At 39.3% G+C, this 14,819-nt stretch overlaps 2 protein-coding genes across 5 annotated transcripts in view; one reads left to right on the top strand and one right to left on the bottom strand.

Moving 5' to 3' along the window:
• Positions 1 to 1,307: 1,307 nt before the first annotated feature.
• Positions 1,308 to 11,555, top strand: LOC125897292 (galectin-3-like). Of its 3 annotated transcripts, XM_049590519.1 has the most exons (7): positions 1,308 to 1,411; positions 4,374 to 4,420; positions 4,643 to 5,272; positions 5,449 to 5,537; positions 9,888 to 10,059; positions 10,355 to 10,449; positions 10,834 to 10,909. In XM_049590519.1, exons 2-7 carry the CDS (start codon positions 4,379 to 4,381, stop codon positions 10,835 to 10,837), a joined length of 1,032 nt encoding a protein of 343 aa, XP_049446476.1. In that variant the 5' UTR covers positions 1,308 to 1,411; positions 4,374 to 4,378; the 3' UTR covers positions 10,838 to 10,909. The 3 variants fall into 3 exon arrangements, with proteins under 3 accessions (XP_049446476.1, XP_049446475.1, XP_049446474.1); XM_049590518.1 differs by lacking the exon at positions 10,355 to 10,449 and having other exon boundaries at positions 10,834 to 11,555; XM_049590517.1 differs by lacking the exons at positions 1,308 to 1,411; positions 4,374 to 4,420; positions 10,355 to 10,449 and having other exon boundaries at positions 4,448 to 5,272; positions 10,834 to 11,555.
• Positions 11,556 to 13,170: 1,615 nt separating this feature from the next.
• LOC125897266 (mitogen-activated protein kinase-binding protein 1-like) overlaps positions 13,171 to 14,819 on the bottom strand; it is a 43,481-nt gene continuing 41,832 nt past the window's right edge. For both annotated transcript variants that reach the window (XM_049590464.1, XM_049590465.1), the window contains exon 33: positions 13,171 to 13,410. In XM_049590464.1, the coding sequence (XP_049446421.1) occupies positions 13,171 to 13,410 (240 nt within the window). The remainder of the gene's footprint in view (positions 13,411 to 14,819) is intronic.

The following is a 14,819-nucleotide window of genomic DNA, read 5'->3' as shown; positions in this document are numbered from 1 at the left end:
TACAGTGAGCTGTATACACTGTACACTATACAAAAGGAGGTTTTTACTCTCCATCTCCAGATAGAGTTTAAAATTAAAGACCCTGGATAAACGTCAGGCGCTGAATTCTCGGAGGATTAAGTCGCTGCATTCTAAGCAGTTCTGCAATTTCTGACATTTTTCAGCTCAGATGATTACTAATCTAATAACGGTGTGAGGACAACCAGTGCAACTGTGTGAATCCACATATGTTGTGTGTTATGTTGTCACTGTTGAAGGCGTTGCTACAGAGATTCATTGGATGATTATGTGAAGATTTATTTGGCTGAGTCTTAACATGACATCTCTCCTGTTTAATGTTTATGGTAGAATAAACACCACAACACTGGAAGAGGTGAGACATTTAGCTCAAAACTTAGCTCAAAACATAATCAACATCCATCATCCAGAGGGAAATATTCAGTCTTAAGTATGGACACCTGTATTGAAAACTGAACCCAACGCAGTGACTTAACACTGAGGGTGACCTGAGCAGTAACGTCTGACCTCTCAGCTGTCAGTGCATGAGTCACTGGAACATACAGAAAACAGAGTCCTGACTTCTTTGTCTATCTGCTGTAATTGCGTCACTCTGTGTGCAGATATGGCATGAGTGTTACACAGTCCCATGACCGCCAAACAGGGGAGCAGACACATCAGGACTAAAACATGTCATTGTGCTGTCCGTGAATAGAGTGTAGGTAGGGGAGGGGAATGTCAACTGGTGGAGAATACAACATTTTTACATTGCTTGTACATTTCAGTGTTTTGATGATGTTTCCAAACAAGAATTTAAGTATTTACTCAAACACTCTTTTCCAGTTTTAGTTTATAAGACCATCATAACTTTTTTCTTTTTCAATTTTACTCTTTTTTGCACTATATGATCATTTTCATTCTCATATTATCATTATAATAATGTGCACAGTGTACTTTGCACTAATATTATCATCTTCATTGTCATTATCATTATTTGCACGGCTTATTTTTGGATTTACATGTGTGCAGTTTTTCTGCATTTTTACACGTTTTAAATTTCCAGTATTGTGTAACCTACTCTATGTGCAGCTGCAAATTGCCCCACAGGTACAAATAAAGTGTTTTGAATGCAGTACGACAAAAGACAATCACGATAAAATGAACCAAACAATACAGCTCCATATTTAAAACTTTATCACCAACATATATGTTTCATTTACGTATGTGACATGTGAGGCTGTGGTATTTGTTTCTGAATGTGGTGATGAGGTGAGGAGTGGCCAAGTGGTGAAAGGACCTGTGGCTATATAAGAGTGTTTCTATGTGCTGGTCTACAAGCTGACTGATTCAGTTATACGACACCACGGCCTGCAGCCTGCTCCTGAGTGCACCTGAGGATTAAAGACAAGAAAAGGTAACTTGTAGTCTTAATCTTATCTGTGGCAGTTTATGCAAAATGTATATTATATTTCTATGCATCCAATAGTAGAAGATTTATTAGGAACTGGGAAAAGAGTGCCAGGCTAGTGTCCTGCTGTAGAGTGAAAGGTGTGTACAGCGCAACAGTGTTCTAAAGAAATAGGTCGCAACATTTAATCTAAATGTGAGTATAGGGACAAAATTTATCTTTGCCATGCATAGACATGTAATATCGTGCTGTTTTCACTTCAGTGTGTCCTTGAGCACATTTCATCTGTGCATGAGAGCCTTGCTTTTTTCCTGTTCTCATAAAAGTTATCAATAAGCCGCAGGCCTCTCTGTTCTCCCTCTTCCTAGTTTTATCTTCATTATGCGACTGCATCTGTAATTCTTTGACAGATAAATGAAGGACACTCCAGGTGTCGGAGGTTTGACCTTTCAGCTGAAATAAGATTGACTCCGTTACAACTCTTATTATTCTGTTTTATCATGACACAAAAGACGACTTGATCGTTTCACTCTTTATTTGTAACAATATAATTAATTGTAATATGTTTAGATGTGGTATATCAGTTTGATTGCTGTTGGTTGATTGGTAACAGGGCCGTAATCACCTATCTAACACTGGGGGGCGTGGCTGGAAATTAACTTTTTTATCCTACCATTGTTTTTTAAGCGGGTGAGTGAAACACATCTAGCAGCCACTTGCATATCTTACCAGCATTTGGCTGGTGACTGGTGCTATATTGTACGTGACCTGACATAAACTTATTATCCTGACGTGACTTGAGCTAAATGAGCTGGCATGATTCTGGTCAAATTTGGTTATGTGAAGAGAAGCAATTGTTCTCAGGGCTGGTTGTCTGAATAACAGCAGAGCAGTCGCCTAGTGACAGGAAACACCTTTTAATAAGTATTGGAAAGCTGTAGATAAGTCAACTGATACTGCTTGATTGTCAGACGCTATAAATTGCCACGATGTACCGAGTCTTTGGCTTTCTCATGAGTTAACGCTCAAATGTGCAACTCCATGTCTAAGCCTCTCTTATTTTAAGTCTTGTTTATGCTACAACAGTGCTAATTTCCAACCCTGCAGGGAGCGGGACCATTTTCAGCAAGAGGGGAATTCCCTCCAGAAGAAATATTTGGAAACAGCTAATCAGACCATTTCAAAGAATTTTGAAACAAAATTTAGATTCTTTGAGTTTTGGTGATTGAGTGCCATTTTAAGACGCCAGTATTCAATTCAGGGCTGTGCAACAAAAGTGCACACACTATGACATTTTTACTAGGTACTATACCATGATTTTTTATGACCTTTTCTTTTTATCACATACTAAAACTTTACAAAAGCTATAACTAGGGATGCAAGATAATATTGGCACGTTATCAGAATCAGCCAAGTTAATAATATTGGTACATCATCATTGGAATCGGCATACCAGATAGCAGCAAAAAATCCAATATCGTGCATCCCTAACTATAACAGTCGACAGTGATAAAGCCTTTTTTTATATAACACTCATAATACAATCTAGTTTTCCACCTTTTAATACATTTGAAAGTAATAAAATAGAGAGACGGTACAGTGTTTGACACTGATTGTACTCACAGCAGTCAAGCAACGGCCTAGTAATAATAATGGCAATATGTTAAGCTTATTTATAATAATGATTAAATTTGCCAATATGGTGGCCTTTTTGGGCATAGTATTTTTTTCTTTATATTTTTTCATTTGTTTTCATTTTATTTATTAACTGCAAATAATTACAAAAATATATGCATTCCTGAGGAAGATAATAAGATAGAGTACTACTTCAGATTACATAAGAATAATAATTTAGCTTCCATCTTTTATAAGATAACAGCTAACACAATATATGGCAACTGCAAGAACCTCAGACTCATCTGGCAGAGGGATTTAAATTTGAACATCGATACGGATTCTTGAGCAAAGATAATCTCCAGTACAGGCAAATTTTGCAAGAGAAGCTTGGGGAAAATCTACACGCTGCAAAATACTTCATGATTCAATATTATTTTGGGTTTACTGGAAAATAATGTGCTGGAAATGTAAAAGACAGGAAGGCACCTTTATCCATGCAATGTGGATATGTGTTTGTTTTTTGTGTTGATGTTCTTAAAACAGAAAAACTTCAATAAAAAACTTAAATAACAAAAATATATGCATTCTAATTATATGTGATTCAATCTATTGCATTAATACACTTGAATAACAAATAATATTTTTGACGTTAAAACACCTACAATAGGCCAGAATTACATTTCCTGTCTTGACTTATGTTTCCTAGGTAATAATAACAAACATTAAGAATGAAATAGCAGGACTGGATAGTCAGATCATTCTGTAACTGTTATTGAATTTGCAGTCACAAGCACAACTATATATTTGTGGTCTGACCTGGACACCAAAGAAGCATTGTTAGTACACATTCCTCTCTAAGTGCACATAAGTCATTGATATAACCCTGAATCAATATGCCATTATGTTTCTGCATGACTCAGGATGCTCACTGTGGTCATCATTCAATTAGTTAGTGCATCCCGTGGCATCCAATGAGCTGCAGTTAACAATACATGGAGACAGACAATCATGCGGAGCACTGTTTGCTGATACTTTGACATCTAGAAAAAGCTGTAGAGTCCTCTGGTGGTCACCTAGAGAACTATTTCCTCTCTGTGCAGCTCATTAAAGCTCAGTCAGACTGCAGTGCGTGCTCCGTAGATGTAAAAGGAAATTAATTATTTTTTTGTTGCCGTTTTTTTTTACGTAGGCTGTTAGTTTCCATAGCATGTTATTTCTAGTTTCCTTTCTGATTACAGACTGAGATCTATTTTGGTTTCGTTTTCTGTGTCTGTAAAGTCCTCTGGTATTTGTTTGTGATACAAAACATTTTAAAGATAATGAATAAATACTAGTGATCTTGTTTTGGCAGGCAGCATGGATGTAAGTACCTCATCAAATTCTCAGATCTCCACACTGGTAAGAATGACATCACTGCAACTATTTTTCTACACATTTTCCATCTAAATAGAGATGCTTGAATCTTTGCTTATGTCAAACGGCCATGTTTGCAACTGCAAGTTGGTGTCCTCCATCCTTTCCACCCTCTCTCTTCCTCATTACTCCGTCCTGGCCCCTGACCCTGACCCTGACCCTAACCCTGACCCCTCTCCATCCTCCCCCTCTCTTCCTCCCTCTCAGCACTCTGACGCTCTGTGTGGCAGCTGCCCGTCCTCTGGTTCTGCCCCACAGGCTAACAGCCTTTGGCCGAGCCTGCCACAGTCTGGAGCCGGGTTCCCTGCATGGCCAGGACAGCTAGGACAGCCCACCCAGCCTGCACCGTGCTGGACTGGCCAGCCAAACACACCCTGCTGGCCTGGGACTCAGCCAGCTTCAGTCTCTGTCCCTGCACCGATCTCATTTCCAGCCCCGGCTCAAGCTGGAACACCAGCCACTGCATCTACCACAACTATATTCCCAGCTCCAGCTCAGGCTCAAGTTCCAGGTCAGGCTCCAGGGCAGCCCTGCCAGCCTTGCTGGCAAGGCACCCAGTACCAGCCTCCTCAGTACCAGCCTCCCCAATACCAGACTCCCCAACCACCAGCTCCAATTCAAACTCAAGTTCCTGCTCAAGTCCCTGTTCAAGTTCCAGCTCCAACTTTAACTCCAGCCCCAGTCCCTGCTCCTGCTCCTGCTGCCAGCATCCACCCAAGTGTACCAGGGTGGCCTGCCCACCCTGGTTGGCCTTATAACCCAGGACAGTCAGGATGGCCTGGACAGCATCCATCTATCATGCCTCCACACTGGCTTCCACCCACATCTGGACCTCTCGTGAGTCAAAGAATGTGACTTACATGCATCTTAGAGTATTCTTTGTTAATGTACAGGAAGGACAAAAAGACATGGATGATGATAGAAGCCACAGCACTGATGGATATGTTTGACCACCTGATTCTTTTTTAATTCAGGCTGTTTTAATGTTATTCTTTCTCTCTCTTGCTGTTCAGAGCGTGCCATACAACTTGAACCTGGCCCGAGGGGTCTATGACAAGATGATGATGACCATCCTGGGCCATGTCAAACCTAATGCTAAGATGTAAGCTTCATTACATGAACTTAGATCTCTCTCTGAATCATTCTTTCTCCTATATACTCTTTTTCGTATTCTCTTAAAGGGATAATTTGCTGATTTTCAACCAGTTTTGTGTCATAGTTATGTGAATAGTAAGTGTAAATGAACTGTGGTAAACCAGGGCACAGATCTCCCTGCTCATCTCTCAGATGCAAAATGTTTTGCTGGCTCTAGTGCTGTTACTCAAACTACAGATTGTACTTCTGCATTTTCATCAAGGAACATATAAAATATACAGTACAGGCCAGAGGTTTGGACACACCTTCTCATTCAATGCGTTTTCTTTATTTTCATGACTATTTACATTGTAGATTCTCACTGAAGGCATCAAAACTATGAATGAACACATGTGGAGTTATGTACTTAACAAAAAAAGGTGAAATAACTGAAAACATGTTTTATATTCTAGTTTCTTCAAAATAGCCACCCTTTGCTCTGATTACTGCTTTGCACACTCTTGGCATTCTCTCCATGAGCTTCAAGAGGTAGTCACCTGAAATGGTTTTCCAACAGTCTTGAAGGAGTTCCCAGAGGTGTTTAGCACTTGTTGGCCCATTTGCCTTCACTCTGCGGTCCAGCTCACCCCAAACCATCTCCATTGGGTTCAGGTCCGGTGACTGTGGAGGCCAGGTCATCTGCCGCAGCACTCCATCACTCTCCTTCTTGGTCAAATAGCCCTTACACAGCCTGGAGGTGTGTTTGGGGTCATTGTCCTGTTGAAAAATAAATGATGGTCCAACTAAACGCAAACCGGATGGGATGGCATGTCGCTGCAGGATGCTGTGGTAGCCATGCTGGTTCAGTGTGCCTTCAATTTTGAATAAATCCCCAACAGTGTCACCAGCAAAACACCCCCACACCATCACACCTCCTCCTCCATGCTTCACAGTGGGAACCAGGCATGTGGAATCCATCCGTTCACCTTTTCTGCGTCTCACAAAGACACGGCGGTTGGAACCAAAGATCTCAAATTTGGACTCATCAGACCAAAGCACAGATTTCCACTGGTCTAATGTCCATTCCTTGTGTTTCTTGGCCCAAACAAATCTCTTCTGCTTGTTGCCTCTCCTTAGCAGTGGTTTCCTAGCAGCTATTTGACCATGAAGGCCTGATTCGCGCAGTCTCCTCTTAACAGTTGTTCTAGAGATGGGTCTGCTGCTAGAACTCTGTGTGGCATTCATCTGGTCTCTGATCTGAGCTGCTGTTAACTTGCGATTTCTGAGGCTGGTGACTCGGATGAACTTATCCTCAGAAGCAGAGGTGACTCTTGGTCTTCCTTTCCTGGGTCGGTCCTCATGTGTGCCAGTTTCGTTGTAGCGCTTGATGGTTTTTGCGACTCCACTTGGGGACACATTTAAAGTTTTTGCAATTTTCCGGACTGACTGACCTTCATTTCTTAAAGTAATGATGGCCACTCGTTTTTCTTTAGTTAGCTGATTGGTTCTTGCCATAATATGAATTTTAACAGTTGTCCAATAGGGCTGTCGGCTGTGTATTAACCTGACTTCTGCACAACACAACTGATGGTCCCAACCCCATTGATAAAGCAAGAAATTCCACTAATTAACCCTGATAAGGCACACCTGTGAAGTGGAAACCATTTCAGGTGACTACCTCTTGAAGCTCATGGAGAGAATGCCAAGAGAGTGCAAAGCAGTAATCAGAGCAAAGGGTGGCTATTTTGAAGAAACTAGAATATAAAACATGTTTTCAGTTATTTCACCTTTTTTTGTTAAGTACATAACTCCACATGTGTTCATTCATAGTTTTGATGCCTTCAGTGAGAATCTACAATGTAAATAGTCATGAAAATAAAGAAAACGCATTGAATGAGAAGGTGTGTCCAAACTTTTGGCCTGTACTGTATCTACATATATAATTTAGTTGCTATAGTTGTCTGATTTTCATCTGCCCTCCACCATGGACACAAACTGTGCATTCCAATACCCATACTACTATACTATTTAGTAAGACAGGGAAAAAAATGAGTATGTGACAATTGATAGTATGTCAAATGCAGTATGCCAAAAACACCCTACTACATTAGGGTTGCAACGGTACCAGTCTCAAAGCATATTGTTGTATTGAAATTGATGGTTATCGTAATGTGTACATTTTCTTATCTGTGTTATTGAAAAAAGAAATGGACAGAAAATCTCACCTTTATTTAAGTTATTTTCAAAAGGGAGACTTTTTACACATCCATTAAAAAATGGTTTTAACTTTTAATTATAGTACTAATTAGGCTAAACGTTTGTTACCAAAAATAACTCGGTCGATACTTAATATGTATTTATGTAACAACTCATTTGACCAATAAGTGATACCGATATTGATACATCCACTTCCCTGCCTTTCCCTTCCTATTTTTAGTGATCATCAAGTCTCCTCTCTAGAGGAATTAATATCATATTATGCATGTATTATAATGCACTGTAATCATGATGACCCACCAGCAGATGGAGACATGAAATACAATACTTTTCAATGAATGTAATATCCACTCATTGTGCAAATTAAGAAAAAGCATGTTGGCCGATTCTGATAGTTCATTTCAAAGCCAATATTGGCTGATACGGATGAGGTACCGATGTTATAGGTAACCCAAAAACTAGCCCTGCCGTATAATTCCTTTAAGGATCATTCTGAATGTTAATAATAGGCCTATAATAATTATAATAATAATAATTCTGCAATATCATGTTGCTGCAAAACCATGATATTTTCTGAGATGGTTATCTAAACATGAAAATTTCATACCGTTGCAATCCTATACTACATCCGGTCGCGTTTTGCAGTATGCAAGTCAACATGCTTTTCTGACCCGCAATCCTCTGACTAACTGAGATGCAAACAGATGACAGCTTGACAGCTCAATGACAGCTGACTGAAGCAGCAATGAGGGATGACAACATTAAAGTAACTGGTGACTAGTCGTATAGTTACTATAGGAATATTAATTAACTGAACAAAATAATCATAAATATAACCAACAACAAAAGGGCAATTAAATAACAATGACAGAACAATGCAGATGTAATTTTACCATCAGGAATATGTTAGAATCTACAATGTAGTGAAAAATAACAACAGCAAAGGGTTGATCTCTGTCTCTGGGGAGCTCAGTGAAGGCATTTTGTTTTATCTCCAAAATAAAGGACATATGAAAGAGAGGGTCAAAGCTCAGCGCATAATGTTATGAAGTCGTATGTGTGAATACTGTATACAACAGTAGGTACTTTGTAGGGACAGCTGCAGTACAGACTAAAGTTAAAAGAGAAAGTATGTGACCCTGAACGCACCCAAAGAGTTTATATGTGGCTAAAGAGACACCTGCCCTTCATTCTCTGTATCTCAAACTGAGACCAAACAGATAAAACTGTAAAACTAGGCAGTGCTGAACAAATATAAACCAATATTCTGTTCCTGTACTGCCAATTTCTCGCCTAAAATGTCTACAGAAACATATTTTATCACTCTATTTGGTGGTAGTACAAAAACTTGTAACCAGGAAGTGGGCGCCATTTTGTTTCATGTTTCGTAGGTTGAAGAAAATGAGATCAAACAGTAAAACTAGGCAGTGCTAATGAAATATAAACCAAGTTTCTGTTACTGCGTTCCCGTTTTATCACAAAAATATTTGTAGAAACGTATTTTAGCTTACCGTTTAGCTGTAATTCGAGGTCGTTTGTTACCGGTCGCCCGCCATGTTGTTTGTTTCCTGTGGTAAAATGGCGAATCCGCAGTACGTCACGCACCAACGGGCGTCTGTGCGGCGCTGTGCATTCTGGTAGTTGTAGGTTTTCTGCCTCTTGAGGATGAACAAATACCAGAGCTCTTTTCTTTGTTTTCTCTGGACCAATTTCAAAAGTGTTGGCGTTGTTTAACTGCATTGACAGACAAGGTTTATAAGAAGACCATATTTCCAGTGGTGAAATACTTATTTAAGTTCATAATATTAATTTTAACATTCATACAGAATATACAAATCTTTTTTTAACATTGTTTTCATTGATTATTTTTAAGTTTTATACAAACAGTAAAATAATCACATATAAAATAAGGAAAAATTAAAATTATAATAATAAAATCAGTTTGGTTATGCATGTAATATCACGTCACTTTCATATACATAACCAGTGTGTACTATATTCAGTATAGATTGATAGAAAATTCCATTTAACGTCCATCACAAGTCTACAGTGCACGTAAACCATAGTCTGTAGTTTCCATTTTCCATTTCCAGTTAATGGAGGACAGATAAATTGTACAGACAGTTTCAGTGACAGTCTGACCAGCTTTAGTCATCCACAGGTTCACAGTGAACTTCCTGAGAGGCAACGACATCGCCCTCCACATCAACCCCCGCTTCAGTGAGGGGGGCAAACAGTCGTTGGTGCGTAACCACAAACTGGGCGAGCGCTGGGGCCAAGAAGAGAGGGATCTGAAGGGACCCTTCCCTTTCGCTCAAGGGAGCCCATTTGAGGTGAGCGTAAGAGAGAGGAACCAGTAGATTAAAAAGCTGTGTTTAAGGCTGCTGTGTGTTGCATGTTAATGTCAATAAATCATTACCACATTCATTTGGAGACAGATGTTCACCTGAAGCAAAGTGTCTGCTTCCACTAACCCGCTTCTGCTTTTTTACAACACAAATAAAAGACATAAACAGACGCCACTAATCATTTTAATATGCTCTCATTTGTCTGTGGTGTGAATTTCCCAATATGTTCCACATGGTGCCTTTAACTGACTCCAGGTCACTCTCTCATGGTTAACGTCAGGCTAACGTTTGGAAAAGATGGAAAGGGTTGGAAAGTCGTTTGTGCAAGCTGGCCCTAGATAAGAGTACTGCTGCACTGCAGGGAGACTCCTGGAGGTCAGTGGGGGTCTCGTGTTGCTCAATAACATCAATAACAATTGCGCTTTACAGGCATCGCCAATAGGTTACTAATCTGAGGAGCTAATTCTGTCTCTGTGTCCATGTCTACTGGCAGCAATAAAACCAGGGCTCTTAGACTTTTCCTTCAGTTTTAGTTTCAATTCTTCAGTTAGTTAAGTTTAATTCTCTGGCATTAAATAATCCTAATTACATAAAACATATTTTTTCTTCCAGTTAGAAGATTTGGCCCCATAAAATGATTTTTCCTAAATGAAATCATGATACATGATTCTTGTTTTTCTTTCTAAATGTGCGCTGCATGTGAGCTGCTCCACAGTCCAGATGAAAGTAGTACATCCTTCCTTTTCTGCTCTGTTCCAGATGAAGATCCTGTGCACCCACGAGGCGTTCAGGGTGGCGGTGAACAACATACCGCTGTTCGAGTTCCGACACCGAATCAGAGAGCTCAACCAGATCGACAGAATCAACATCCTGCATGATGTCGTCCTCACCTGCGTCAATGTGGAGACACTGCCATAGGAAGCACGCTAACACTCACACAATACATAAATCAACACATTAAGGACACAGACATGTATCAGTGTGTTGTAAATGCATGTGCAGAAATGTAAACAAATAGAAATGTGCACATAAACACACCATCTATAGGCCACATTTTACAGGAACTAAAATTGTAGAATTTATCATGCTTAAAGATCAACATATAAGTGTTCATTTGTGATGTAATATTAATTATAACGAGCTGAGCTCATTCTATTATATGCTTCTACCATATAGCTAACAATTTAAAGGTCCAGTGTGTAGGATTCAGTGGCATCTAGTGGCTGAGGGTGCAGACTGCAACCCCCCTAAATCCTACACACTGGACCTTTAATACGCACACAGCTTTCTTTTCCTATATCTAGATGCTACTGTTACTGTATTTATTGTGTACAATATTTTCTATATTACTCAACTGCTACTAACTGAGAATTAAACACGTGCTAATATTGGCAAAAAAACAACAAGGTCTATTATATATGTCCATTAGGATTCTGTTAACTGTAGTAATTCTTAAATAAAATGATCAGTCAGAAATCTGGTCCATTGTTTTCACTGTTTATTTGTTTACAGAAAACAGTTTGAAAATTCTTTCAGAGTAATACAAAAATTAAAATCAACACTATAAAAACATAAAGAACATAAACTGACTGACTAGTTATGATCTACATAAAGGAATGTGTCATTGCTACAGTACTCTGAGATTAGGGAGACACCACTGATACAAAAATATGAATTACACACCCTCAACAAAACATCCTCCCATGTCCATCATCTGACACTTACCTCAACTCTCAACACCACTTCTATCCTCACACTTTAACTTAACTTCCTCTGACCTCCCACTTAAACATACCTTAACATGTCCATCTCTAGGTAGTTCCCAACAGAAGCAGATCAGCCCTAAAGATGCTAAAGATTTACATGTTCCTGTTCCCCAGAGGATGAACCCCTTCATTCATTACATTTTTGGTCACCTTTATGAACCTAAACCATGTCATCAGCTGGCCAGAACATGAGTGTTTCATGCAAGAAACACTGACACATTTCCATGGAAACGGCTGTGCAGATTAATATCACCAAACAGCATAAAGCTTTTGGATTTTAACAGCCATGTTATTTGCTGTAACGCCACTCTAAAGGCCTCTGCACACTGAGTCAGTTTTTTTAATCTGTTAAACCCTGCACACTGATTCTGATGCGTTTCATTGTTTTATTTGTTGTGAAAATTTCCTCCTGTGCCTCTCTCCACTGGAGTTACCTATCTGGCTTTCATCACTCCCTCCCTGTCTTTCATTTGGCACCACAGCTGCACGAAGGGGCGGAGCTGTCCTCACTCTCTGTCCTCAACATCTTCCTTTTCATCATCATCCACCTGAATATTACTATCTGACCTGCTGAAAGTTATGAAATGATTCTTCACCGAGTCTTGGTCAAACGTCTCTAAAGGCTTCTGACAGACCCGAAAAGTACAGAAAATTGTACCTGTGCTGAAATTCTTAATGACAGACGAAAGTTTCAGATTCAGTGTGCAAACGTGATTAACACAACATGAGGTTGTATTTATTTGTAGGGGTGTGACAATTTTGGACGAAAAAAACTGACTCTGTGCAAAAGCCTTAAGGATGAATTTTGAGTTTCACTGCTGGTCATACAGAAAATTGTTTATTCTGTCCTTTAACATTTTTATTTTGGAATAAAATAATGAACCCTGCAGCTTCTGGGGGATGCTAACGGGGCTTCTGACGTTTTAACCTGTACCAAAACATAACCATCGTTAACACAATCACTTAAACACTGCCCAGTACCACAGGATGAATTTTTTGGTCCCCTGTGCTCTTTATGTAATTTCATAATTTTTGTCCTTCTGGTGTCTCCCTTTGTAACAATTGTGATTCATTACGTTTATGAAATTTGATTTTAAAAAGTAGAAAAGAAGCGCTATGGCAACTTCAAAAATAAGGCAACCTTTTTACTTTTTTCAGTGCATAATACTCAGGATTCATTTCTTTCAGCTCCTGCACATATAATAACATCTCATCTACATTCAGTCCACAAATAAAGTTCCTAAAGATCTCTGTACAAATAACAATTCACAGTGCTGCTGTGTGTGCATACGTCTGGCTCCTACCACATGGCAAACTTCAGTCCATCTCCTTACATCTTGGTGTCCAGTTTCCTCTCCACAGACTTCAGCAGCAGCTCAGCATACTGCTCCAGCAGAGCCAGGGCCTTCTCTCCTTCACCTTTGACCCCTTGGTCCACTCGGTGCCCTTCGCACTGCGAGGTGGGGTGAGGCAGAGAGTCCAGCTCAGCCTTGACCGTGAACAGAGCCTCGCACAGGATGCTCCTCATTTCTTGTTGATCTTCACTGGGCTGCTGGCCGCTCTGTAGCACCTGGTTTTAATGAGTACATATGGAAAACAGACAGGCAGCGAGTGAGTGAGTCTGTCGGTCTGTGTCTTTCTCTGTTTGATCTTTCCATCAGATTATAGATAAAACTCCATGTGTGCTCTGAAGCACGTTACTGACATAAGAAAATGCTAAAAAAAACTCAAGCAGGGTCTCAACTAATGATTGTTTTTATTATCAGTTATTTTCTAGATTAAAGAATTAAAACTACAGTTCGTAACTAAGTTAAAAAAAATAACTTGTCATATTCACTGTCGCCATATTCTTACAGTAGTACATGAGGCAGATTATCTGCTCAAGCTCCTGTTGGTTCCTGATATGATTGTAGCTTGAGTATCTTTGGGTTTTAGGCTGTTAGTTGGACAAAAGAAGACATCACCTAATTTCTCACATATTTCATGCCTGTTAATGCTGCCACTCTAATTTCCTCTTATAATCGCATATTTGGATAGATATTACCATTGATATATATAATGTATTTCTTAAATCCTGCATCCTTTAATGCACTGTCTTGTCTTAGTTAATGTTATTCTATAAATGTTGCTCTTTGCAAATCTCATCTGTGGGGAAATAGTTTTACTTTCTATTAGAGCCGAAACAATGAGTCCATTAATGGATTAGGCGATCAACAGAAAATTGTTATGCAACTATTTTTTAAAACTCATTTATTCTTTGAGTTGTTTTTTAATAAAAATGATAAACATTTTCTGGTTCTACTTCCCCAAATGTGAAAATGCACTGCTTGTCTTTGTCCTTTATGATAATCAACTAAATATTCTGGGGACACTGACTGTTAGTGGGACAAAACAAGCAGTCTAAAGACCTTAACTCGGGTTAAGATGATGATGACAGATTATTCTGCTGATTTTTTCCCTTTTTTGTGATTACATTTTTATTTAGTTACTCTGTAAAGTATTAATAATAAATCATATATACATAACTGTATCTCATTATGCTTTACAAATCTTAAAGGTATTGAAACTCCAAAGGAAAATTAACCTATTGTCTCTCTAACACTAACTCTCCCCTCCCCGCCCTGGCTGGCTGGCTGGCTTATGATGACCTGTGATGTCCAAATCGTTTGAGTGACATAAAAAAAACATGCCAAAATAAGCATGACCAGAGGATGAATCAAGACACAAAACTAGAAAAGCACTCGGAGAGCGCAGACCTCCGCCAAGCAGCTCGGATTTCCCGCCATTTTATTATTTTATCCACTTTGTTTCAACTGATCACCACCAGAATTTTATCATCTGTTCCTTGTCCCATTATCAACCTTCCCTGAGAATTTCATCAAAATCCGTTCAGAACTTTTGAGTTATTTTGCAGACAAACAAACAAACAGACCAACGCCGGCAAAAACATAACCTCGTTGGCGGAGGTAAAAAGACCAT

This window comes from Epinephelus fuscoguttatus, linkage group LG11 (assembly GCF_011397635.1).
Source record: "Epinephelus fuscoguttatus linkage group LG11, E.fuscoguttatus.final_Chr_v1".
NCBI classification, from domain to species: Eukaryota; Metazoa; Chordata; class Actinopteri; order Perciformes; family Serranidae; genus Epinephelus; species Epinephelus fuscoguttatus.
Note: the sequence above shows the minus strand (reverse complement) of the source record. Positions and strands in the feature narration are given on the sequence as shown.

Bases quoted from the DNA above. Each gene is read 5' to 3' on its own strand.
- LOC125897292 (XM_049590517.1), top strand. From the start codon at position 4,475: ATGCTTGAATCTTTGCTTATGTCAAACGGCCATGTTTGCAACTGCAAG. The intron at 5,273-5,448 runs GTGAGTCAAAGA...CTTGCTGTTCAG, and splicing joins CACCCACATCTGGACCTCTC to AGCGTGCCATACAACTTGAA. The intron at 10,060-10,833 runs GTGAGCGTAAGA...GCTCTGTTCCAG, and splicing joins CTCAAGGGAGCCCATTTGAG to ATGAAGATCCTGTGCACCCA.